This window comes from Rhincodon typus, chromosome 18 (assembly GCF_021869965.1).
Source record: "Rhincodon typus isolate 14 chromosome 18, sRhiTyp1.1, whole genome shotgun sequence".
NCBI classification, from domain to species: Eukaryota; Metazoa; Chordata; class Chondrichthyes; order Orectolobiformes; family Rhincodontidae; genus Rhincodon; species Rhincodon typus.
The window spans coordinates 16,613,825-16,640,538 of record NC_063349.1 but is presented as its reverse complement, the minus strand read 5'-3'; the positions used below and the strand labels follow the sequence as shown (position 1 = coordinate 16,640,538).

At 40.0% G+C, this 26,714-nt stretch overlaps 1 protein-coding gene across 1 annotated transcript in view; it reads left to right on the top strand.

Moving 5' to 3' along the window:
• The window catches only part of phf21b (PHD finger protein 21B), a 156,243-nt gene that overhangs the window by 93,758 nt on the left and 35,771 nt on the right, over window positions 1–26,714 (top strand). The window contains exons 6-7 of the mRNA XM_048607632.1: window positions 9,092–9,184; window positions 25,260–25,604. Coding sequence (XP_048463589.1) covers window positions 9,092–9,184; window positions 25,260–25,604 — 438 coding nt within the window. The remainder of the gene's footprint in view (window positions 1–9,091; window positions 9,185–25,259; window positions 25,605–26,714) is intronic.

The window sequence follows — 26,714 nt, the reverse complement described above, 5'->3', positions numbered from 1 at the left end:
CAATTGGTGGCAATTCACACATTACAGCATATTGCTTCCTTGACATAAATTGCTGGGCCTTTTATTAAGTAATAATGGTGAATTATATCAACAAGTGCTGTGAACTCAGCATTATTTTTACATTCTTGCATTTATTGGAACAAAAATAATAAACATTTTTTAGTATAATTTTCCAATGTGTAATAGACTAATATTTTGATTTATAGTGTGAAAATAAGATACAGCAAACTTTTTAATTATCTGGCGCATATGGGACCAAGAGTATACAGGTTGGTCAAATATTCTGGTAGATCTCAAGGTCCACATAATCTATGTAAAAACTCTCAGTATTAGAAATGTAAAGAATGTGGTATACACAACACTGATATACTTTATTTACAGAATAGTTACTTAAGTAATACTGCAATTTTGCCTTAAATAAAACTTACTGGCAGAGAGCCTTCTTACTCGCACCATCAACTGACCATTCAGACATTGCAGAGATTGCAATAATACAGTAAACTTCCAGTTTTTAAGGTATATAACTTTTGCCAGTTTATCGAGAGTGCCGATTTACAAGATACCAGTTAAAATAAAGTTTGCTGCAGTTCTTCTACTGTGAAGTTTGTAAAGTTGACTATTAGCATCTCTACAATTCAATTGAGAAAGAAAGTGAAAATAAGGATCATCCTTGCAGTTACCACTTAAGTAAATTATGCATCGCCTATTGAAATATTGGTAAGGCATCTGTATTTATTGCATTCACTGTTTTGCAGTACAATGATGTGGCAAAAAAATTGTGCCAATCACACTGATATTTAGTTGTATAAAGAAGTCAACAATTAGGAGTAAATTAAACAATGTTAAAATTCTGTAAAGACAATATTGTGTTTCATTTAGAGTGAACATGGTGCTAGAGGATGTAATGGAATGCATAAAACAATTAAACACTTGATTAAGCAAGTGTTTAATTGTAAACGCTCATCTTAAAAGTTGCAACGATACTATTTTAGTGAATGTTTAGAAATTTTTGTTTTGAGCATTATGCTTATATAGAAAATTATGCTATTTCTGACCCTGTTATTGTGTTAATAACAACAAAAGTTTACACAATTTTAGAAGATAAAGAAAGAACTTGCTTTTATATTGTACCTTTCATGATCTGATGACATTCCAAAGTTTTACAGTCAATGAAATGCCTTTTTTCAATTGTTATTGGTGTTTTATAGAAAATACGGCTGCCAATTTGGTCCTACAGATATTGATGTGTTTACTACTGGATTTTTTTAAGTGATACTGGTTAAGAGTTATTTATTGCCCAGAGACTCCCCACATCACTTGTCATGGATTTTTTTAATGTCCACATATAGTGAATAGTTAGGGAGACTGTTTAACGTCACCTCTGACATATACCGATTACATTGAAATTTCAGTCTAGGTTTTGTGCATGTTTCTACAGTAGGACTTGGGCTATCACCTTTTAGAAATTTGGAAAAGTAGTTGCTGTTTCTGAGCTATGACTGAGGTATTCTTGCCCATTTAAATGAAGACTCTTTTATGCAAATTGACAGCTTATTCTGCTCTACCAAAATGATTAAACTGGAAGCAAAGATTGTTACCATTGGGTTACCATTGACCAGAAACTGAACTGAATCAATCACATAAATACTGCGGCTACAATAGCAGGTCAGTAGTTGGGAATTTGACAAGGAACAACTTAACTGTTGATTCCCCAAAGCCTATCAACCACCCACAAGGCATAAGTCAAGAGGGGGGTAGAATATTGTCCACTTGTCTGAATAAGCACTGCTCCCACAGCTGAAAGCTTGAAACTATACAGGTTGTAGCAGACCACTTTTTCCTGACACCATCTATACCTTAAGCATTCACCCACTCCCCACAACTTGCATGTTGTGGCAGCTATGTGTACTATCTATGAGGAACACTGCAGCATAATGCCAACTTTTCTTCAACAGTACTTCTGTCTTGTTTTTTAAACATGTAAAGCAGTTATAACAGCTGCAAAATCAGTTCCTTGTTTTCACAAGCTCATGTTACCCTACCCATCATGAACGCTCAATCAATTTATGTAACATTGTTTATATGATCATCAATGAATTCACAAATCATTGGAGCATTCGGGTACCTAGCCTTGGCATTGCAGCATGGTTCACTCAACACTAAATTCTAGCTTTTCATCCCTGCATTCCATTTCTATTAACAGTAATTTATAATACATTAAAAACCTCAGTGTGGACCTCAGGTAATATTGAGTGAACATGAACCACTTGTTGTTCATTAGCCTCTTCTACAGATTCTGTTATCATGATTGCAGATCCAACCAAACACTTTATTATGATAAAATGTTCTCAAACTTTTAAGAAAGAGATGAGTGACTTCTCCAGTTTTCAGCACTTCATCCTGAAAATTGTTTTAACTTATCATGTGGTGATTCCATGAACAGCAAGCTATGTTCTGATACAAGATCCCTGCTCTCTTTGGTTTTTGCCAACAGAAGCCATTTGGGTATCACTTGTGCAGTCAATTAAGACTGATCAATAGCAATGCTAATTGTGTGCCTTGCTTTTGAATATACCATCTGTAATAAATTTAATATTACCAACACAATTGAAACATTCAGTTTGAAACTACAGTTAAAACATCACCTGTAGCTATTGGGCTCCATTTGAATAATTACTCTTAGCTCAAACCTCATGTGTGATCCAGTGTTGTGTGGACATAGTCCATTCATTTTCAGCTATATAATAATGTCTGCAACAGTTGTTTGATTCAAACACTGAAGTTATTCAGAACCTCTGTTTCATAAATACCATTCCAGATGACACTATTGGGATCAAAGTAGAATTGCTGCATGTCAGGATGCCATTTGTATATTGGTCTGCGGTCACTTTGTGTGATAGAACTGTAAACGATCACAGTCCAGAATTAGAAGAGATTGGTTTGAACAGTATGACACGCTGTTCAGATGTATGAATTTCTATATATAGATCACTTAGTAGCAGCATACTCGTGAAAGGGTTTCAATTTATATGCAAACTTAAGACCAAACTGCATTCCATTGAATTTAGTAAACCTATGCTAACACCTAATGATTCAAAAAATATCAAACAACCTCATTAAACCTCAGATGAATTTCTAAATGAAAATGATTGCTTGCTAGGTTAAAAACAATTAATGTGATTATATAAAGCACAAAAACAATGCTTGTGAAGTTAACGTCTCTGCACGTCAAAAGGAGACAAATACAGACATCATCAATCAATGTCAACTGTGTCAGGTTCATGCAGTATCAAAGGTAAGTTGTTTCACAGTGTTGATGTTTTGTTGCAGTCTACCTGCAAGATGTCAACAGATCATTATCATCATACCAGCAGAATACCTCCTTTCTTCTTGTCTAGTTTTCTGGGATCACCAAGAGAATTAAACAGTCATTTCAAACCACCGACTTCTTGGAAGTTAACAGAAAAGTCAGTTAATTTTATCTAGAAGTAGAAATTCATATATAATTTATTATAGTGAGAATTTGAGTGTGGGCCCAATGAAAGTTATTTTTTACAACTTAATTTACAGTATATATGTGCTTCCACTGAACAGATTGCAGCAATTCAAGAAAGTGACTCACTAGCACCTTCTCCAGGGCAATTAGGCTACAGTAACAAATATTGGATTTCCAGTGGCACCCACATTCCGTAAAACAATAAAAGAAAATCACTTTTCCAGTGTAATTCAGGTTTAAAATTGTAAACCAAACGCAAGCATCTTAGATGTATTGTCAGAGACTGTTAATGTTGCAAGTCTAATATGACTCTTCAGCTCCAAAGAACAGCAATATTGGGTTTTAAATGTTAACTTTGTTTGTCCACAGATGCTGCTGAGTTGCTGCTCCTCTTACTATTTTCATTTTTCCAGCATCTGCAGTGTTTTGCTTTTATTTTTGAATTTTCTTCCCTTCCTTCAAGTGTCTTTCTGAATTACTGTAAAAACTGAACAAGAGATTGATTTCTCAGTAAAATTAAAATTTCAATATTCCAACATAAAGAGCTCGAGATATGAGACATACTCACCTTTCCAACTTAAAACCCAGAATTTTCTCCAACTGAGTTCAAAATCTTAGATTGAAATGATTGCATTCAACAATCTTCATACTTCTGTGCACACTCTAAACAGTATACATGAATAGGACAAACAATTGATAAACTCAAACAGCACATGCCAATACCTACAATGGCCAAAATGAAACATCAGTTGATGTTCATATGGAAAACAAGTATAACTTTAAAAACAGTCATTCACTCACCAATCAGGAAGCTTCCTTACATCCATACTCAGAAAATGAAAGCAAAATCTCTAGTTCCTTTCCCGTTTAGAATAGAGCATGCTGCATATAACTTTCTCAAAGCTGTATTAAGTTTTGCTGTGGGCCTCTTCTTTCTTCACTTCTAGTTTTTCCCTAATCATGACCTCATGCACAGTCTTTCTTTTTCTCATGTCCTCCAACTTTATTCCTCCATGCTCAAAGCAGGAATCTCCAAAGCCACCAAAAATTGCATTTCCTTCGTGATCTCAATATGTAGTGGAAGAGTTGTGGTCAAATTTTTGCATTCTATGCCCTTGCATGCTTATTCAACTCTCCATGTTATGACTGAGATGTGAAGAGGTCACTGTCTTTTTCTGGTCTTGTACTCTACAGATCATAAAACAAAATTAAGCAAAGTACAGTGGATACTGGAGGTCTGAAATAAAAGCAGGAAGTGCTGAAGAAATTCAGCAAGTCTGGCAGTATCTACTGTGAGAGAAACATTTTGAGTCTGAAGGAGAGTCATATCAGACTTAAACATTAACTTTGTTTCTCCCTTAATTGATGAATCCAGGGCTGCTGAGTTTCTCTGCCATGTCTGTTTTATTACAACGTAAGTTTAATTGTTTTTACGCAGTTGGCATCTAGTCAATTGAATGCTTTCTCTGTATTAGACTTGGAATAAAAAGAATCATTACTCTGGTTTATAGAGTCATAGAGGTCTACAGCAGAGAAAAATGCTATTTGGCCCATTTAGTTTGTGCCATTTGAAAACAACACAACCTAACCATTCTAACACAAATAAAAGCAGAAATCATTGGAAAAGTTCAGCAGGTCTGGCAGCATCTGTGGAGAGAAATCAGAGTTAACGTTTTAGGTCGACTGACTCTTCCTCAGAATACTGACCATTCTAATCCCATTTTCCAGCAGTTGGTCCATAGCTTTGTGTGCCCTGACATTGCAAATGCACATCTAAATGCATCTTGAATGCTCTGAGAGTTTCTGTCTCTTCCACTCATACAGGCAGTAGTTCAAGATTCCCACCAGCCTCTGAATGAAAAATAATTTCCTCATATCCTCTCTAAACCTCATTCCTAACCTTAGATCTTTGCCCCTTCGTCATTGATCCCTTCTCCAAGGGGAAATGTTCCTTCCTGTCTATATTATGCCCTTCAATTTTCTAAATCCCAGTCATGTGCCCCCTCAGTCTGTTCTGCTCCAAGGAAAACAACCTCAGGCCATTCAATCTTTCTTCATAAATGAAACTTCCCAGTCCAGGCAACACCTTCATAAATCTCGTCTGCACCCTCTACTGTGCAGTCCTGTAATATGGATTCCAGAACTGCACACAATACTCTAGCTTTGACCTAACTAACAGGTTATACAGTTCCAGCATAGCCTCCAGCTTAAACTCTGTGCCTCAGCTAATAAAGGCAAAATATGCTTTCTTAGCCACTCTGACTGTCCTGCTAACTTAAAGCACTGGTGGACATGCATACCAAGGTCCGTCTGAACCTTGGTGCCTCCTCGGGTCCTACCCTCGCATATCCCCTTGCCTCGTTTGTCTTGCCCAAGTGCATTACCTCCTACTTAGCTGGATTGAGTTCCACTTGCCATTGATCAGCCCATCTGACTGCCACATCTGTTATCTTTGTGTAATCTAAGACCATCTTCCTCACTATTTACCACTCCACTAATTTTCATATCATTTGCAAATTTTTTAAATGGTTCATATATACCACAAACAACAATGGTCCCAACACTGATCACCATGGAACCCCATTGGACACAGGCTTCCGGTCACAAAAAAAACCCTTGATCAACATCCTCTGCTTCATGCCGTTCAGCCAATTCTGGATCCAATTAACGAAATTTTTTTGGATCTCATGAGCTCTTATCTTTGCTAAGCATCTCTCTCTATGCGGAGCCTTATCAAAAGCCTTGCTGAAGTCTGAGCAGACTATGTTGAATGCATGGTATTCATTGGCACACATGCTCACCTCTTTGGAAAATTCAATTAGGTTGTTCAGAAGTGACCTCCCTTTTAACAAAACCACATTGACTGTTCTTGATTAATCTCTGCTTCTGAGTGCAGATAAATTCTGTCCCTCAGAATTGTTTCTAATAGTTTCCCCACACTGAGGTTGTACTGACTGGGCTGCAGTTTTCTGTTCTTTCCTTTGTTCTCACCTTGTTCCCTACTTTAGAACATAACAACTGGGAGCAGGAGTAGACATTTCAGCGCCTTGAGCCTGCTCTGCCATTTGATCCAATCATAGCTGATCTCATCTCACCCTCAACGCCACTTTCCTGACCTCTCTTCATAAGCCTTCAGCCCATGAATCATTAAAAACGTGTCTATTGCCTCCATAAATTTACTCAGTGCCCCAGAATCAGCCACACTCTGGGGTAGTGAATTCTGCAGATTCATGACTTCATGATTTCAGCGAAGTAATTTCTCCTCCTGTCGGTTTGAAATCTGCTACTCCTTATCCTAAAACTGTGACCTGTTAATCTAGTTTGCCGTACGTGAGGAAGCATCTACTTTGTCAATCCTCTTTAGCACCTCAATTAGATCTCTCATTCTTCTAAACTCTAGAGTATAGGCCTAAACTGCTCAATCTCTCTTCACAAGACAAACCCCACATCTGTAGAGTCAATCTCTAGTGATCCTCCTTTGAACTGTCTTCAATACAACTACATCCAGTTGCAGCCACACTTCTCTACTTTCATATTCTATTCCTTTCGCAATAAATGCCAAAATTCCACTTGCATTTATTATAACCTGCATACCAGTGCTCTGCAATTCATGCACAAGGACACTGAGATCCCTCTCCACTGAAGTACTCTGAAATTTCTCTCCATTTAGATAATAAGTTGCCTTTCTATTCCTCTGACCAAAATGGATGATCTCACACCTATCCATGTTCAACTTCATCTACCAAATTTTCGCCCATTCACTGCACCTATTCATTTATAAATTTCTTATTTCTTAATTGCAGCTTACTTTCCCACCTATTTTAGTGTATTTTACAAATTTGATTATACTAATTTCTGTGCCCACGTCAAGTCATCTTCTGTAATTTTTTTTATTTATTGAATAACTTATTCTGTGAAGATGTAGAATTTGTTAACAGAGTTTGTAATATGAAAATAGGCAGTCAGCCTTCCGACTCTTTTATATGGTTTCAAAATTTGGACTACATGTATATGCAACCTAAAGGCTCTTGGGAAGTGCTATCAGCACTTTTTGAGACAAATCCTCCACATCATCTGGGAGGGCAATGTGCTAACATCAGCGTCCTTGAAGGACCCAACAATATCAAGGCCATGAACGTTTGGAACCAGTTCTGTTGGAGTTGGTTCTGTTTAGGATGCTTGAGTTCCGACTGCCAAAGCAAGTCATCTTTGCCCAGCTCAAGGAAAGTACTCAAACAAGAGGACAACACAGGAAATCTTTGAAGATTTCCCTGAAGGCTTCCCTCATGAAATGCAACATAGATGTCAATGTGTCCGACTTGAAGGAACTTCCTGTATGAAAGTACACTTTCTTTTTTTTTAAGAACACCTCTGGAAGAGGAAGTATGGAAAAGGAACTGGAGAAAGGAATGCCAGCGATTTCAAGGCTAAGGATCTGCTAGATGTGTAGTTGGAGATATGGCTATAGGATTGGGCTCATCAGCTATGAAGGACCTACCTAATCCATTACAAGTGATTTAGAATTTCCAACTCGTTAGCAAGTGATTGCTGATGACAAATGTGAAAATTATAATTGCATACTCTAAATAGACACGCGCAGTCATACTAGGAAAAGAAGAAAAATGGATTTCTCTTTGCAAAGATTCACTTCTAGGTCTTTTGAAGGCAAAAAAGGAAAAGGTGCAGAATGCTCAGATAGCTGTCAATTAGGCATTCTGGTGTGCAAAGACAGATGTCTCCAAGCACAAGTAGATGTCTGTGGGATTTTTGCCAAAGCAGCTTGAAGAAGAAACACAGTATTGAATATTGTGCTGAATGCTTTTGAGAATAACCTGGGTTAAGATTGAACCAGGGTATCGGGTACAACACTAGACCAACAACAGAAGGTTTTTCAGGAACAGGAGAGTGGTACTGAAAAGCTCTTCTCCTTCCACGGGCTGTCCGCCAAGTAAAAATCTGAGTAATCTGCAAAACAGAAGCTGTAACTTGATTGTCGTAAATCCTGGCAGGGATCTGCAGTAAATAAGCAGTTACCACATGACATGACTTTCAAAAAATGCCTTGATATAAAAATGTTTGCTGGCCTTTCTCTTGGGGGATAAAAATTACAGGTTTTGACAACCCTTGAAGACCAAGTCCTCAAATTATTAAGTATGAAGCTGCCGTAACAATAAGGTAGAATAATAAGAATTGGAGGAGTCGAAGAAGTATTTTAATTGTTTCTCCTCCATGCTTAATATTGATGTCTGAACTATGCAAGTTTGGGTCTCCAAAATCAATGAGAATAAAGATGGTGTATACTGGAAATATTAAATTATTTTAGTTCCTTCAATAGCCAAATTCTCACGTGGAATGAAATATTCTGTTTGTGTGCAGGATTTATTCTATTCCTAGCTCCTTTTACATATTCGCTTGAGGAAAATATTTCCTAATTGTTAATGTTAAATAGCTAAATGTCAATTGTTGTTGTCATGTTTTAAATTACAAATTCTGTAGAAACCATAATTTCAGCCATAGTTTCAATAACATCATTTCAGAAGTAACTCATGAACAGTCTCTGACTCTAATATGTTGTCATTCTTTTTACTTGTGCAGACACTGGGAACTATTACTGCAGTGCCCATTAAGGTCCCCCAGGTCAGCTCATTGCAGAGGTTGGCAGGCCAAGGACCAGCAGTGCTACCTCAGGTAAAGATAGTACTACGTATGAACATTTGAGTTTTAACCATTTAGCCCCACGCCTGCTCTGCCATTCATAAGTTAGTGACAAATAATGGTAGTTTCTCTACATGAATCACTTTCAGTGCATTTGTTGGGGTATTATAACAAAGGTATAGGGTCTGAATCTATTTCAGTTCACCTGACTGTGGCCTGACATCCACTTTCCTATCTGGCCCTCATTTCTGTTAGGCTGAAAAATACTGTTAAAAGAGTGAATAATAATTCCATTGCTGATTCTTTGACAACATTTCACCACCACCACCAGCTCCCCCACGCCCCCACCACCCTCTCTTCCCCCGCTCCCCCAAGCAGACTTCCACTTCCCTGTTGCTATGGTCAGTGAGTGGTATTTTGAAGACCCAATAAATTATCAGTAAATTGATAATGAAGGATATCAGAGTAATATGTATATATGATGAAGTTTTCCTTTTAATATTGCTTCAACTTCTCAATTAATAGATAATACTGCATTGAAATTGTGAAATTAGTGCTAGATATGAGTTATCACTAAATTATAGAGTAGTGAATGAAGAGAAAATATTGACTTTTTGTTCAATTCCAATATGAAACTATAATTGCATTGTGTATTAATATTTACTAATCTTCCTAATAATGAGTAGAATGGAAATAGATTCAGATACTGTTACATTGTTATAATCCCCCAATGAATGCACTCCAAGTGACTCACATTAAAGAAACTATGATTATTTATCACTAATTATTGACTGTGCTATCAGTTGTTGTCCTAATGCACAAACAGGGTCTTAAAAAAAAGTTTGGTTTGAGTGGCTTTGGAAGTATAATAGGCACAGTCTAAGAAAGTATGTTAGAGAGATTCTTTAGTTACACAGTTCAATGAGATGAATTAATGTACATAATTAACTTTTTTGTATCTTAAGCAATAACTCAAGGGAGAGTGCTGGAATATGCCTCAATATTCTTTCATTGGGGATGAAGGAGAATGAGCCTGGTCTGCCGTTGTGTTACACTGTGACTTCTTTTGGAAAATGCCTATGTGTGGGCAATAGTTTAGTGTAGGATCAGGTTTGGTTAAAAACCTACAAGCAAGTCGTCACTTGGGCATTTTTTCAAGAGCTGTCACAACTATAGAAGAAGACCCATGGGTCATTTCTTTAGGGTTGAGGGAGTGGTGGATAATTGCTAATATATCTTGGAACAGCCCTGTATTTACTGAATCTCATTTATTCCTTCTGTGTTGAGCCCAAAGTACTTCAAATATGTTGACTTGCAGTCAGAATTTCCTTCTGACACAGAAAATGTCCCAAAAGGAAGGTAGTTGTAGCATCCAGGGATGTGTTAGGTGGGTTAGCCATGTGAAGTGGAGGGATAGGGTATGGGGGTGGGGGGTTGTCTGGGCGGGATGCTCTTCACAGGATCAGTGTGGACTCATTGGGCCACTAATGGCCTGCTTCCACACTGTAGGGATTCTATGATTCTTTTTTTTAATTATTATTATAGAATCCTTTCAGTGTGGAAACAGGCCCTTCAGCCCAACAAGTCCACACCGACCCTCTGAGCATCCCACCCGGACCTGTCCCCCTGTAACCCATCTAATCTAAACATCCCTGAACACTACAGGCAATTTAGCATGGCCAATCCACCTAGCCTGCACATTTTTGGACTGTGGGAGGAAACAGGAGATTAACATGTAAAATTAACATACATGGGTCTGGGGATAGCGTACTGAGATGGATAGCGAACACGTTGACAGACAGACAGGAAACAATGAGTAGGAATATATATGTCATTTTCTGAATGGCAGCCAATGAACAGTGAGGTGGTACAGGGACCAGTACTAGGATCCTAGCTATTCACAAATATCTCATCGATTTAGGAACTAAAGGACCCAGGTGTGCTGCGAAGAGGATGCAGAGATGCTTCACTGTGATTTGCACAAGTTGAGTGATTGGGCAAATGCATGACAGATCAAATATACCGTGGGTAAATGTGAGGTTATTCCCTTTTGGTTGCAAAAGTAGAAAGGCATATTATTATCTGAAAGGCGATAGATTGAAAACAAAGTAATTGCAAAAGACCTTTGTGTCCTAGTACACTAGTCACTGAAAGTAAGCATGTGGTGCAGCAGACAGTGAAGAAGGCAAGTAGAATGTTGGCCTTCATTACGAGAGGATTTGTGTAGAAAGACAGGGATGTCTTGCTGCAGTTGTATGAGGCCACATCTGGAGTATTGTGTGGCCTCTTTATCTGAGGAAGGATTTTCTGCCTATGGAGGAAGTGCAACAAAGATTTACCGGACTGGTTCCTGAGATGTTAGGGCTGATGTATGAAGAGACTAAATTGGCTAGGATTATATTCAGTGGAGGTTAGAGGAAAGAGGGGGAATCTTGTAGAAACCTATAAAAATCTAATAGGAAACAAACAACAAAAAAAACTGTAAATGCTGAAAATCTGAAACGAAAACAGAAATAGCCGGAGAAACTCATCAAGTCTAGCAGCATCTGTGGAGAGAATGCAGAATTGTTTTGGGCCCAATGACCCTTCAGAACTCTGAAACATTGTCTCTGGGAATAAAGGGATAGAGAACGTCAGGCAGTGACTGCAGAATTTGAGTGCCAGCACTTTTAATGCACCAAACATAGGATAAAACTAAATTGTAACAATGCTGATGAACCAAAGGATTATTGGTCCAAAAAACACCTTTGTTTTGCCTGTTTTGACTGAAGCAGCAACAAGATAGCACATTTTTACTAAAGGTTATTATTTTGTGAATTTTGATTCATGATGAGCAGATATTGATACCCTAGGAGAGATTTTGGACATAGTGGCCCAGCTTTTCGAATCTCAGAGGTCCCCCAACAATGTGGCAATTACCAGGAATTTAAACTTCCAGTTTCCTGGCATTTGAAAGCTGCCAAACATATTAGAGTCTGGAACGTCAGCAGGCTCTGGCTTATAATAGTAGCTGGGAAGATTCCGGTCCATATTCGAGGACATCAGCATTGTCAGTACCTATAGTTTACTCAAGAAATTTAACTGAAGCGTGTAGAAAGGTTGATTTTTCTAAATAAAGCATGAAGTCTGCACATACTGACAAATATTTCATTAGTATCGCCGTTGCTAAAATCAGTGAAGATCATGTCCGGCCATTACAGAAGGAAATAATGCACCTAAATAAAAACCAAAAGAACTGTGGATGCTGTAAATCAGGAACAAAAACAAAGTTGCTGGAAAAGCCCAGCAGGTCTGGCAGCATCTGTGAAGGAAACAACAGAGTTAATGTTTCAGGTCCGGTGACCCTCAGAACTGATGGTGGCTGGGAAAAACGTCAGTTTATATGCAGAAAATAGGGAGGTGGGTGGGGTAGGAAGTAAATGATAGGATAGAGCCCAAAGAGAGAGAAAGACAGTTGGACAGACAAAGGAGTTGATAACAATCAGGTTAGGAGGGTGAATAGTTGTTAATGGGGACTATTAGTGACTAACAATGGGGGGTGTGTACTGGCAGGATGTGTGGTAACAAAGCCTGGTGTGTAGGGTAGGGGGCTGGGACATGGGAGAGTTTAGGCCCTAAAATTATTGAACTCCATATTGAATCCGGAGGGCTGCAGGGTCCCCCAGCGGAAAATGAGGTGTTGTTCCTCCAGCTTGTGTTGGGCTTTGCTGGAATACTGCAGCAAGCCAGAGACCGATGTTGGCCAGGGAGCAGGGTGGTGCATTAAAGTGGCAGGCAACAGGTAGCTCAGGATCTTTTTTGCGAGCAGAAAGTAGATGTTCTGCGAAGTGGTTGCCAAGTCTACGCTTCGTTTTCCCAACGTAGAGGAGACCACATTGTGAGCAGCGAATGCAGTAGACTAGATTCTGGGAAGTGCAGGTGAAGTGTTGCTTCACCTGGAAAGTATGTTTGAGCCCTTGGATACTGGGGAGGGAGGAGGTATGTGGGCAGGTGTTGCACCTTTGCCAGTTGCAGGGGAAGGTGCTGTACGGCTGTCGGGGGCGTTGGGGGTGAAGGAAGTGTGGACCAGGATGTCCCAGAGGGAATGGTCCCTGTGGAAGGCGGACAAGGGAGGAGAGGGAAATATGTCTCTGGTGGTGGTATCTTGCTGGAGGTGGCAGAAATGGCGTCTGGTGATCTTCTGGATGTGGATGCTGGTGGGATGGTAGGTAAGGATAAGGGGAACCCTATCACTGTTGCGGGAGGGAAGAGAAGGGTTGAGGGCGGAAGTGCGGGAGATGGGTCGGACCTGGTTGAGGGCCTTGTTGACAGTGGAGCTGGGAAATCCTCGGTTGAGGAAGAATGTGGACGTTTCAGAGGCTCCCTTGTCGGAGTTGGCCTCATCTGAACATATGCAACGGAGATGGAGGAACTGAGAGAATGGGATGGAGTCTTTACAGAAAGTGGGGTGTGAGGATGTATAGTCTAGGTAGCTGTGGGAGTCAGTAGGTTTGTAGTGGATATTAATGGCCAGTCTATCCCCAGAAATGGAAACACAAATGTCAAGGAAGTGAAGGGCGGAGTCAGAGATAGACCAGGCGAAAATGAGGGCAGGGTGGAAATTGGAGATGAAGTTGATGTTTTCCAATTCCAGATGAGGGAGGGAAGCAGCACCGATGATATCATCAATGTATCGGAGACGGATTTGTGGGTGAGGGTAGGAATAGGACTGGAACAAGGAATGTTCCATGTATTCCACGAAGAGACAGGCATAACTAGGGCCCATGCGGGTACGCATGGCCACCCCTCTTACCTGAAGAAAATGAGAAGAGTTAAAAGAGAAGTTGTTGAGGGTGAGGACAAGCTCGGCCAAGTGGAAGGGGGTGGTGGTGGGTGGGGATGGTTCAGGAAGAAGCAGAGAGAGCCCTAAGACCCTCCTGGTGGTGAATGGATGTATAAAGGGATTGCACATCCATGGTAAAGAGGAGGCGACTGGAACCGGCAAACTGGAAGTTTTGAAACCGGTGTAAGGTGTCAGAGAAATCATGGATGTATGTGGGCAGGGATTGGACCGGGGGGAGAAGATTGAGTCAAGGTAGGAAGAGATGAGTTCTGTGGGGCATGAGCAGGCTGAAACAATGGGTCTGCCCAGACAGTCCTGTTTGTGGATTTTTGGGAGGAGGTAGAAACGAGCTGTGCAGGGTTGGGGGACTGACAGCTTTGAAGCGGACGAGGGGAGATCACCGGATGAAATGAGATCAGTTACCGTAGTGGATACAATGGCCTGATGTGTCACGGTGGGGTCATGGTCCAGGGGAAGGTAGGAAGAGGTAACTGAGAGTTGGTGTTCAGCCTCTGCAAGGTAGAGGTCAGTATGCCAGACCACAACAGCACCACCCTTATCGGCAGGCTTAATGACAAAGTCCGGATTAGATCTGAGTGCACTCGGTTCGGAGGGAGAAATAATGCACCTACGTTTTTTTTAACCTTGATGCGAGAAAGGTCAGAGATTTCCTGACCCACTTACTGATCAGACTTTATTTCTGGCATTTCACCTGCACCAGCCAGATTGCCCCCTTGTTGGAGAGAAATCTTGACACATTCCAAACTGGAGGAGAAGGTATTGTGTTACAACAATAATCTGGTTGCACTTATATTAAATCTGCATAACAGAAAAAGTAAACAATAATTTCAGTGCCTTTGTGTGGTTTTCATTTGTATTCTTCTGCAATGTCAAACATTTGGCAATATCACAGTCCTGAGCAGAATGAATAATGTGGTCATGTGATCAAGTATCAAAGGGGACATAACAGCTAACTATTGTATCTTGACAAAGAGTCCTAATGGATCAAGGAAGGGGTGGAGATGTGTAAGAAGTATCGGCAAACTGATGCTTTAATGATATAATATTTGGGCAGGAGGAGAAATAGCAAAAGAATGAATGAAATAGAAAAAACTGTTAGGTTCTTTTCTGTTAAATAATTGCCTTCTACAATAAACAGTGAGCAAGTTCAGTGCAAATTTTAATACATGATTCAATGTATTAAATTTTAATTAAATCATTGTAATGCAAAGATTACTAAATTTGGTATTTAGTAGGATTGCTTGTGTACCTGTGTAATAGCTCTCCTATGTCACAGGATGGCAGATGAGCCAGATATTACTTAGTATTTCTACAACTCTGGTGACAAACATGTCCCTTCAGCTGATCGCAACAGACAAGGTACTGACTGTACCCATTCTGCATACACTTGCAAAACTCAAAACAGTGTCCCACATTAGGTGGGATTCTGCAATCGGACAGCATATGCTAAATAATCCACTGTTTGCCAAGAATTACCCTGACAACTGAATTGATTTTTTCATTTGGCTTGTAGTGTTGTGCACTCGTTGGTACTGGAAGCTACACAGCACCCTGTTCTTTGTAGACAGAAAGAATGTGTAAACACATTGTCCCTTTTTGTGTTCAACAAACCAGGTGACTGCCATTCACTGGCTAGTTCTGACATTGCGGTCAGGAATAAATCCGAATTAATCCACCTGGTTTAAAGCTTGGCAGTTAACGGTCAGCCCAGTCTGCACATCCCTAGAGACTATGGGCAATTTAGCATGGCCAATCCATCTAACCTGCACATCTTTGGACTGTGGGGTGAAACTGAAGCACCCGGAGAAAACCCGCGCAGGCATGGGAGAATGTGTAAACTCTGCACAGACAGCTGCCTGAGACAGGAATCGAATCCTGATCCCTGGGGCTGTGAGGCAGCAGTGCTAACTACTGAATCGTCATATCACCCATTTTTAAGAAAAGCAATTAATACTATGAATAGGCTAAAATGTTTTTCCCTTTGCATTAGTATTTGTGTAAATGTCTTGAGTGCAAGATGAAAAACTTCGATAATATGTGGCTTTTTCTAAGCAATACTTGTAGGTTTCGCTTGTTTGTTCAAAACCATGGAATCCCAAACTTTTATTCTCATGGCAAGTAGTACGTTAATTTGGTGGTCTCGTCTGGAATGAGAATAACATTTCCACACAAATAGGACTGTGAGTCAGACAAATGAGGCCTGATAACCTAATTTTCTCCCTGCTTGAGTGCTCCCAAAACTTCTGTAAATAAGACTTCTGCTCTCATGCAAAACCTTAACGTATCATCCAAATTTCAGCCTTATTCCATCACTTTCAATCAAATCTACATCCTAATCCCCTGCCCATGCTTTCCAACCTCAGGACCATTAATAATGTTTTCAAATCCTCCAATTCTTCCCCACACTTTCCTGCACTATGTTACTTTACGTTACACTCAAGGCTGTTTTCTAAATTAGTATATGACAAACGCAATGGAGAAAGATGCAATATGACATAATCTTGTGAGATAATTAGTGTGGAAAATTAAATGACCTGAAACATAGAAAACAGGTACAGGAGTAGGCCATTTGGCCCTTTGAGACTACTCTGCCATTCATTATGATCATAGCTGATCATCCAACCCAGTACCCTGGAGCTGCTTTCTCCCCATACCGTTTGAACTCAAGAACTATACCTAATTGTCCTTAATTGCTTTCTCTAGCAGAGAATTCTACAGGCTCGCCACTCTGTCAGTGAAGAAATTTCCCCTCATCCCAGTCCTAAATGACCTACCTCATATCCTAAGACTGTGACCCCTGAATCTGGACTCTCTGATCATTGGGAACATCTTTCCTGTGTTTACCTTATCTAGTCCTGTTAGAATTTTATGGGTTTCTATGAGATCCCCTCCTCATTCTTCTAAATTCCAGTGAATATAGTCATAACCATTCCAATTTATCTTTATACTTCAATCTTGACATACCAGGGACCAGTCTGGTAAACCTTTGTTGCAATCCTTCCATAGCCAGAATATCCTTCCTTGCGTAAGGAGACCAAAACACTACACAATATTCTAGGTGTGTCTCACCAATGCCCTGTACAGTTGCAGCATGACATCCCTACTTTTCTACTTAAATCCCCTTGCTATGAAGGCCAGCATACCATTTGCCTCCTTCACTGCCTACTGTACCTGCATGTTTTTTTCTGTGACGAGTGTACGAGGACATGCAGACATCACTGCATCTCCCTCATTCACAAAATAGTGCCATTCAGATAATAATCTGCCTTTCAAGTTGTTGCTGCTAAAGTGGATAGGCTCACCTTCACATTATACTTCATCCACCATGCATTTGCCCACTCAGTGAAACACGTCTGCTTCCTCAAAGCTGACCTTCCCACTGAGTCTTGTGTCATCTCCTTGGAGATATATTTAGTTCCTTCACCTAAATCATTAAGATGCATGTTGTGAATAGTTGGGGTCCTAGCACTGATACCTGTACTACTCACTAGTCACTGTTTGAAAAAACTCTTTCATTCCTATTCTTTTATTTTCCGTCAACTAGTTTTCTATCTTCTACCCCCAATTTTACATGCAAATCTTTTAAGTGGAATCTTATCGAAAGTCTTCTGAATGTCTAACTAAACCACATCCACTGCATCCCCCTTATTTACTCTAATAGTTAATCCTTGCAAAATTCCAGTAGATTTGTCAAGCAAGATTTCCTTTTATAAATCCATGCTGACTCTGCCTGATCCTGTACTGTTTTACAAGTGCTCTGCAGTTGAATCTTTTATGAACACTAGCATTTCCCCACTATCAATGACAGGCTAATTAGTCTAAAATTCCATGTGTTTTTTTTCTCTATCTCCTTTTTCTTAAATAATGGGGTTACATTAGCTACCCTTCAATCCATAGCAGCAGTTTCAGAGTCGTTAGAATCTTGAAAGATGACAACCAATACATCCACTCTTTCTAGGGCCACTTTCTTTACGTAGATTTATTGGGCTGTGGGGATTTAATGGATCTGAATCCCATCAATTTCCCGAAAGCAATTTCCCTGCTACTGCTGATTTCATTCAGTTCCTCACTCTCGTTAGACCCTGCATTTCCCCAACATTTGTAGGATGTTATTTGTATCCTCTTTTGTGAAGACAGAACCAAAAAATTTATTTAATCGGTCTGCCATATCTTTGTTACCTATTTATCACTTCCCTGTTTCTGACTTTGAGGGACCCACATTTGTCTTCACTGATCTTTTTCTCTTCACATACCTATAGAAGCTTTTACAATGAATTAAGTCTCTGAAACTGAGAGAATACTTAGGCGACAGTAATTGTAGCCTAACCAATATTTTGGTCAGCATGCAAATAAGGATTAAGTTTGAACATTATGGGCATAAATATGAGTAATATAAAGAGACCATCAGCCAAAAGCCAAATTCTTTGGAGTGGAAAGGAACAAATTTTTACTGTAAAAAAAATTGTATTCATGTTATTTGCATTAAGTAGTTTGTAGAAAAAGCCAAAAACGTGAGAAATGGGTAAGTATTGAAATTAAATGGACTGCAATTGTCCATATGGTATATCTGTCTGGATTTGAGGTCAGTGTCATGCTTGGAAGCAGTTTCAGATTTAGTTTGGAGCAATCTAATATACATTTGAAAGGAAATGCTATGATACTCCATATCTACAAACTGGGAGAAACTGGTTCACAATCTTTCTATGAAGACCGCATTCTACTGCTGGGATCACAGGAAAATATTCGGAACTTAATCCTTTGTGGAGGTACATGACAAGAATTAAGGATTTCAGTGACTGGAGAGGAACTACTCCAGACAATCATCAACTCATGCATTTCTGCTGAAGGATAACATGGTCTCTTTTTCCTGGATAAAGATAGTTGCTTTCTGCATTTGAACTATTAGCTGTTATCATAGCCTCTTCTGTACTGAATGATTCTATCGAGTCCAAATTGTCAAAAATACACTACTGCCGTAAGCCCATAGCCTTGAATGTTATGACACTTCAAGTGCTCATCCAAGTACTTTTTAAAACTTCTGAGGTTTCCTGCTTCAACTGTCCTCTGAGGCAGTACGTTCCAGACCCCCAATATCCTCCTGGATGAAAACATTTTTTCTCAAATCCCCTCTAAATCTCCTTCCTTTCACTCACTTTAAAAGTGTTGTCCCTTCTTGGCCTTTGGCTAAGGGGAGCAACTGCTTTCTATTCACCCTGTCCATGCTCTTCATAATATTATACACCTCTATCCCCCTTGTGTTCCCCCTTGAGCTTCTCTACTCCAAAGAAAACCGAGCTTATACAGCAACTCTTCATAGCTGAAATGCTCCACCCAGGCAATATCCTGGTGAACCTCCTCTCCACCCCCTCCAGTGTAATCATATCCTTCCTGTAGGACCAGAATGGCACACAGTCCTCCAGGCCTCTGGAGCCTCCCCTGTAGCCAAAGGCAATTTAAAATTTGGGTCAGGGCCCTGTTATTTTCTCCCTCGTGTCCCACAGTAGCCTGGGATACAACTCATCTGGTTTGTCCACTTCTAAACCTGCCAAAACTTCTTGGAGCGTCAGAGGGTGAGGGGTGACCTTACAGAAGTTTATAAAATCGTAGGGGCATGGATAGGATGAATAGTCAAGGCCTTTTCCCAAGGGTAGGGGAGTCCAAAACTAGAAGGCATAGGTTTAAGGTGAGAGGGGAAAGATTTAGAAGGGACCTAAGTGGCAACTTTTCACGCAGAGGGTGGGGCATTTATGGAATGAACTGCCAGAGGGACTAGTGCAGGCTGGTAAAATGACAACATTTAAAAGGCGTCTGGAAGAGTATATAATAAGAAGGGTTTAGAGGAATATTGTCCAAATGCTGGGAAATGGGTCTAGATTAATTTAGGATATCTGATCAGTGTGGGCGAGTTGGACCAAAGGGTCTTTTTCCATGCTGTACATCTCTATGGCTGTATGATCCCCCTCACTGCTTATATCAATCTGCACAAGAACTTCATAGTACATCTTCTCAAATTCTGTTCTTGCATTGTCCTCCCGAGTAAAGACAGATGTGAAGTGCTTATTGAACGCTCTACCAACGTCCTCCAGATACATGCACAGATTGCCTCCTTAGGGTCCCTAATTGTCCCTACTCTTTCCCTGGTTACCACAGTTACCACAATTGTTTGCTTCCCAGCTGTACATCGTTGCCTGTGTACTTGCAGAATATTTGACCTGGACTCCATTCACTTCCTCTTCTGTATGCTGTGCCTTAATGACATTATTGACATGCCATTTTTTTTTTTTGAAGAAATGGTATGTATGTAGCTATTACTGGTTGAGCCAGTGTTTATCACCCTTCCCTAATTTCCTTTGAGAAGATAGTGGTGAGCTATTTTCTTGAACCATTGCAGGCCATGGAGGTGCATTCAATTTGCTGTTAGTAAGGGCATTCCAGAATTTTAATCCAGCAACAGTGAAAGAATAGCAATATGGTTAAATTCTGGATGGTCTGTGGCTAGCAGGGCAACCTACAGGTAGTGGCGTTCCCATGCATCTTCTGCCTTTGACCTTCTAGGTAATAGAGATTGTGGGTTTGGAAGGTGCTGTTGAAGGTGCCTTGTGAGCTGCTGCAGGACATCTTGTAGAAGATTAACACTCCTGCCTTTTTGCTTCGGTGATGGGGGAAGAATGTTGAAGCTGTACTGATCCAGTCAATTGGACAGTATTCTGTCACACTCCTGATTTATACCTATTAGATGGTGGCCAGGCTTTGGGGAATCAGGTGGTGAATTATTGCCTCCAGATTCCCAGCATCCAGTCTGCTGTTGTAGCCACAGTATTTATCCGACTTGTCCAGTTAAGTTTCTGATCAATAATGTGATGAAGGTTTCTAATATTTTGTTATTAGTTAGGAACTTAGATTCCAAAATAGAATGGGTATTTGATTTTCAGTGCTGTGAAGTTTGGATTTTTCTTTTAAGAAAGGGTTAAAAAGTAATTTGGTAATGTGAAAAGAATCCAGGAAAATCTGTAACCCAGTAGTCATTCTTTTTTTCTGTACTTCATTACAGTACAGAATGATGAGAGTTAGTTGAAGGTTAAGGATGAGAGATCCCAAGGATGTGAGTTCTAACTGAGCTACCAAATACCAAATTCTTCACATGTTAATTTAATATGCTGTGTCATTTTGACTAGTGGATGCAACAAATTCTTAGTAATTTGATTATTAAGTTTGATTTCTTCTGTTTGCATCATCAGTATCCAACCCTCAATTGTGCTATTTCAGTTACTTTCTACTGTTGTGACTGAGTTCGGAGTGGTGGACTGATTCCTTGTCTGGCTCCTCCACTGGCCACAACAAAATGTGAATGTAAAAAGGAATGTTTAAAAATTATTGCTAGTGAACTAGTTTATTTCAAACAAAAATTACTTGAACAAAGCTGTAAAGATTATTAATAAAAGTTTTAAACTTTGCAAATGTAAACACCTATCCTTCTTGAAAACTAACATACACATCCTCTAAGACCAGATGAAAATAACAATTAAATTTTAAAAAAAATTCACAGGTTGTCACAAATAGTAGCCTATAGCTGGTCAGTTTGCACACAAGCAGTTAGCACTTTCTATCTTCCCGGTACAGTGATGGCTGGTTGCATTCTTTTTATCTGGAGACAGTGTGATAGATTTGGATGCTCCTTTAACTCTCCGGTTGTACCAATGACGAGTTCTTCCTTTAGCAACCCTCCACTTAGAGTTATGTGGTCTTTCATTGTCTTTTCAACTCTCAAAATTTAATGAAAAGAGTTTGAGAAAGAGAGAGATGGCAAATGGTCCAGGCAAGTCAACTCTCCAATTCCATGATTGAATCCAGTAGTTTTATTATAGCCACAAATGGGGTCATGTGAACTCACTATGTAATTGTTGCATACTGGGTGTCTTCTCTCAAACAGCTTGTGTTCTTTACAAATGCAAATTTTTCCTGCTGATGCCAGTCTCCTTTGGTTTGCATTATGTTCTTTCTAAAAAAAAATCCAGGGTATAGATTTCCATCCAATCAATGATATTTTTAAATTTAATATTTCAGGCAATGCATCTTCATAACCACTATAGTGGATGAATGAAGTAATTGAAAGGTGGCTTTCATTCTTGAAATGGGATGTATGCTTCACAAGTTCTTTGGCAGCCATCTCTCGCATAAGATAATGAATTGTGCTCTTGTGTCAAACATAGCCTGCTGTGGCTTAGGTGCCCTCTCTGAAATAGTAGTCTCTGCTGAAAAGGTGCAGGATTGCCTGCACTTTGTTTTCTCTGGACCCTCCAAACAGTCCAACCTTCAGACATTACAGGCATTTGAGTTTGATTTCCAATTGTCTCAGTCGATGTCTGTCATCTTCACCTGTCGCTTGTAGATTTCCTTGCAACAGAACTATGCACATCCAGTGGATCCTGATGCAATGGCCATGTCACCATGCAGAAAATGTTTTGGGTGTACGGCCATCATTGAACATGGCCAAAGAAATGCAAACCATAGCAATGAGTGTATGCTGATGTAATTAATATGCTGCAGGATTAGTGAGTGGGCAACTTTAACTTGCTACGAAATGCTAAGGATACGTTTGGGAAAGCAAACTTGAAATCTTACCTGTACTCAATTTGCTATTGTACTACATCTTACTCAGGTTGGGTATAAGAGCTACAACATTTGTGATCCATAAGTTGATTTTAGCATCAAATGACAGATTGCTCGTATTTCTGGAGCCTAGATATGTGAAGTTATCAACAACCTACAGCATCCCATTGTTAATGCAGATTAATGATGGAATGGCAGAATTCTAGATTGAGACATTTGCCTTCCTGGTGCTTATGGTCAATCCACTATTTTAGATGCATGAGAGAGTTTATCCATTTGCTGCTAAAGTGTTGCTCAGTATGGGATTTTTGTCTGACATCCTTGCCATGTAACAATGATCTGATTGTCGAAAACAAAATTGTGTCATCTGGTGGGCATGGTGAATACCTATCTGACAGCTCTGTACTGTAAGTAAATGTGCTCTGTAGATAGAGTAATCGGGTCAGACAACACGGAAACAGACTCTTTGGTCCAACTTGTCCATGCTGACCAAGTTTCCCAAACTGAACCAGTCCTATTTGCCTGCATTTGGCCTATATCTCTCTAAATATTTCCTATTCATGTACCTGTCCAAATATCCTTTTAAGTCTTGTAAGTGTATCTATATCTGCCACCTCCTCTGGCAGTTCATTCCACATGTGAACCACCCTTTGTGTGAAAATGTTACCTCTCAGATCCCTTTTAAATCTTTCTCCTCTCATCTTAAAATTACGCCCTCTAGTTTTGAACTCCCCTACATTGAGGAAAATACATTTGCTATTCACCTTATCTGTGCACCTCATGACTTTATAAACCCCTATGCTCCAGTCAAAAAAAGTCCCAGCCTATCCAGCCTCCTCTGATAACTTAAACCCTCCAGTCCCTGTAACATCCTTGTAAATCTTTTCTGCACCATCTCCAATTTAATAATATCCTTCCTGTAGCAGGGTGACCAGAACTGCGCACAGTACTCCAAAAGCGGCCTCACCAACGTCCTGTATGACCTCAACATGATGTCCCAACTCCTGTACTCAGCAGGCTGAGCAATCAAGGCAAACGTGCCAAATGCTGCCTTTACCACCCTGTCTACCTGTGACATCACTTTCAAAGAACTCAACCTGAACCCATGGTTTCGACAATATTCACCAGGGCCCTACAGTTAACTCTGTAAATCCTGCCATTGTTTGTTTTACAAATGCAACACCTCGCATTTATCTAAATTAAACTCCATCTGCCACTCCTTGGCCCATTGGCCCAATTGGTCCAGATTCCTTTGTAATCTTGGATAACCTTGTTCACTGTCTACACCACCTACAATTTTGGTGTCATCTGCAAATGCTTCCTATATTCTCTTCCAAATTGCTTATATAAATGACAAACAACAGCAGATGCAGCACCGTGCACCACCACCCTGTCTCCTGTCATCAAGCCAATTTTGTATCCAACTGTCAAGCTCTCCATGAATCCCATGTGATGTAATTTTACTAACCAGTCTACCATGTGGAACCTTTGTCAAAGGCCTTGTTAAAGTCCACGTGGACAACATCTATTGCTCTGCCCTCATCTATTTTGTTGGTCATATCCTCAAAAAACTCAATCAAGTTTGTGAGACACTATTTCCCACACACAAAGCCATGCTGAATATCTCTAATCAATCCTTGCCTCTCTAAATGAATGTAAATTCTGTCTCTCAGAATCCCATCCAACAATTTACCCACCTCTGACATCAGACTCACTGGTTTCTCCTTGCAGCCTTTCTTTAATAAAGGCACAACAGTAGCCATCCCCCATTCTTCTAGCACCTCACTCTTGGCTGTAGATGATACAAATATGTCTGCTAGGGACCCTGCAATTCCTTACCTAGCTTCCCGCAATGTCCTGGTATACAGTTGTTCTGGTCCAGGGGATTTATCTACCATTATGCTTTTTAAGACCGCCAGCGCTGCCTGTTCTGTAACGTGGACTGTTTTCAGGACACTATTTATTTCCCCGAGTTCCCTAGCTGCCAGACATGCCGAGTTTCTCGAGCAATTTGTTTATGTTTCTTTGCTCTTATTTGTTTTGTTTATTTGCTTGATGCAATGGATTTAGGACACTTGTTGAGTGGAGACTCCGAGCATCAAGCACTCAGTGAAGGAGATGGTTTGTGGAAGGTCAACGTATACTAGTCAGGGGTTGTTCACCCTAAGATGGGTGTTAGCTAACCAGTGGTTCCTCCCAGTGTCAAAGCGCCTGTTCTCTGTGCCAGTTGAGGTGGGTTTCCCATTCATACCTACTGACTCCTATGCTAAATCTGTGCAGTGAACGAGAATGTCTTTTCCAGAGTGCACATTCCCTTACTAGAGTGTATATTGAAGACATGATAATCTTAAATTATGATTTTCTCTCTGGTAAAATTGCTTATTAGAATTTCTTGTGAAAGCTCATTCACTCTCTGAAGCTACTGATACCTAGATATTCAAGTGGAAATGGAAGTCTCTGCACTTGCTCTTCAAACATATTTAGCTTTTGAGTTCAGTAATTGCACATGTTTTGTGAAGCATATATGTTAATTGGCACCATTTCTGGCTGCCCCATCCAGAAAAACATTTATGGTGTTAGTTGTTAAGAGTAAACAAACCATTTAAGGAATTTGCTTTATAAAAATGTGATTTTATATTTTATTTGTTTCTGTAGGTTAGGCCAAAGACCCTGATTCCGGACAGCCTCTCAGTCACACTGTGCCGTGACCAGACCTCCAGTCAGCCTCAGTCTCTTCAGAAGGCCACTGTAGTTAGCATCAAGAACCCCAGTCCTGCTCTTCCTACTGCCAACAACACCGTAAACCATGTACAGACACCAACTGGCCAAACACAACATTTTGCAGATTCGCCATTGGTCTCCACACCAATCAGCAGTGCTGGTGTGGCTTTTGCAATCATTTCTGCTTCTCCAAACAATGGGAGTTCCGTGAGCAGCAGTACAGTCTCTCTGACCAGTGACACTATCAGTGTCCAACCTCTTCTACTCAGCACAGACAAGGTGAGGACCAACTATTGAAGGAAGTGTTTGACAAGAGGAAGAAAATTGGCACAATCAGGCTGCTTTATGATATATTTGTACATAATCCAGAGACAAATTAATCTACAGTAGTTTATTCCCCTTCTTCATATTCACCTTGCTGCATCCTTAGTCAATAGTATTGTTTCCCAAGTGGCTATTTCAGCAGTTATAAATCATGAAACATTGTCAAATGCAACTTCGTGGTGCTCATCAGTAACATCATTGGAGTAATCTGTAAGAGAGACTCTCATGGATGTGATAAAATTCATATTTCTAATGGAAATTTATAGTGTGTGTTTTTTATTTTGCAAAAGGGAATATATTGGAAAAAATATTCCTCCTTCCTTTTTTAACTTCATGGAGAATTTACAGGATATAAATTCATAGCCATTGTCTTTGCAGCATGCAGTTTCTTGATGTCTAGATAAGTTGACCACTGCAGTTCCTAACACGGTCTCTTGACATAACTCAATGTCTTACATTACCACAGAATGGAAGATATTATGACAGTCTCCTTTTCTAGCCAAATGTTCCTTACTACGGCAAACGTTCTACAAATTGAAAAAGCAGGCACTATCATTAATAGCTTGCTATTACTAGAAATGAGTTGGCAGCATTTTGATTACACCCCAGTAATTAATTTATGAAGAGGAGGGTGGGATTCGGGCAAAATAAATTTGTCACAATCTCTCCACTCTAGAGTTCAGTTCTTTTGTTCATGATTGGACAAAGACAGTAATGGACTCTGGCTGAATGGCTCTGATAGAACAGAAACTGAGTGTTAGTGAGCAGGTTATTCCTTTGCAAATGCTGCATGAATAATCCTTTCCATCGCTCTGCTAGTGATTCCCAGCCTCTGACCAACTCTTGGAGTTATTTATATGTTTGGTCCAATTCAATTCAGTTTACAGTTTATAACCTCCTCAGAATGTTGCTAATGGAGATTCAGCAATAGTAATGGCATTGAATGTCAATGGGAGATGATTAGATTCTCTGTTGTTGGAGATGGCAATACTGTATGGTACGTATTAGTCTGAGTGTAAGTCGATTGAATAAGGCGTCTCTGGCTCCACCTTCCTTACCCTATCA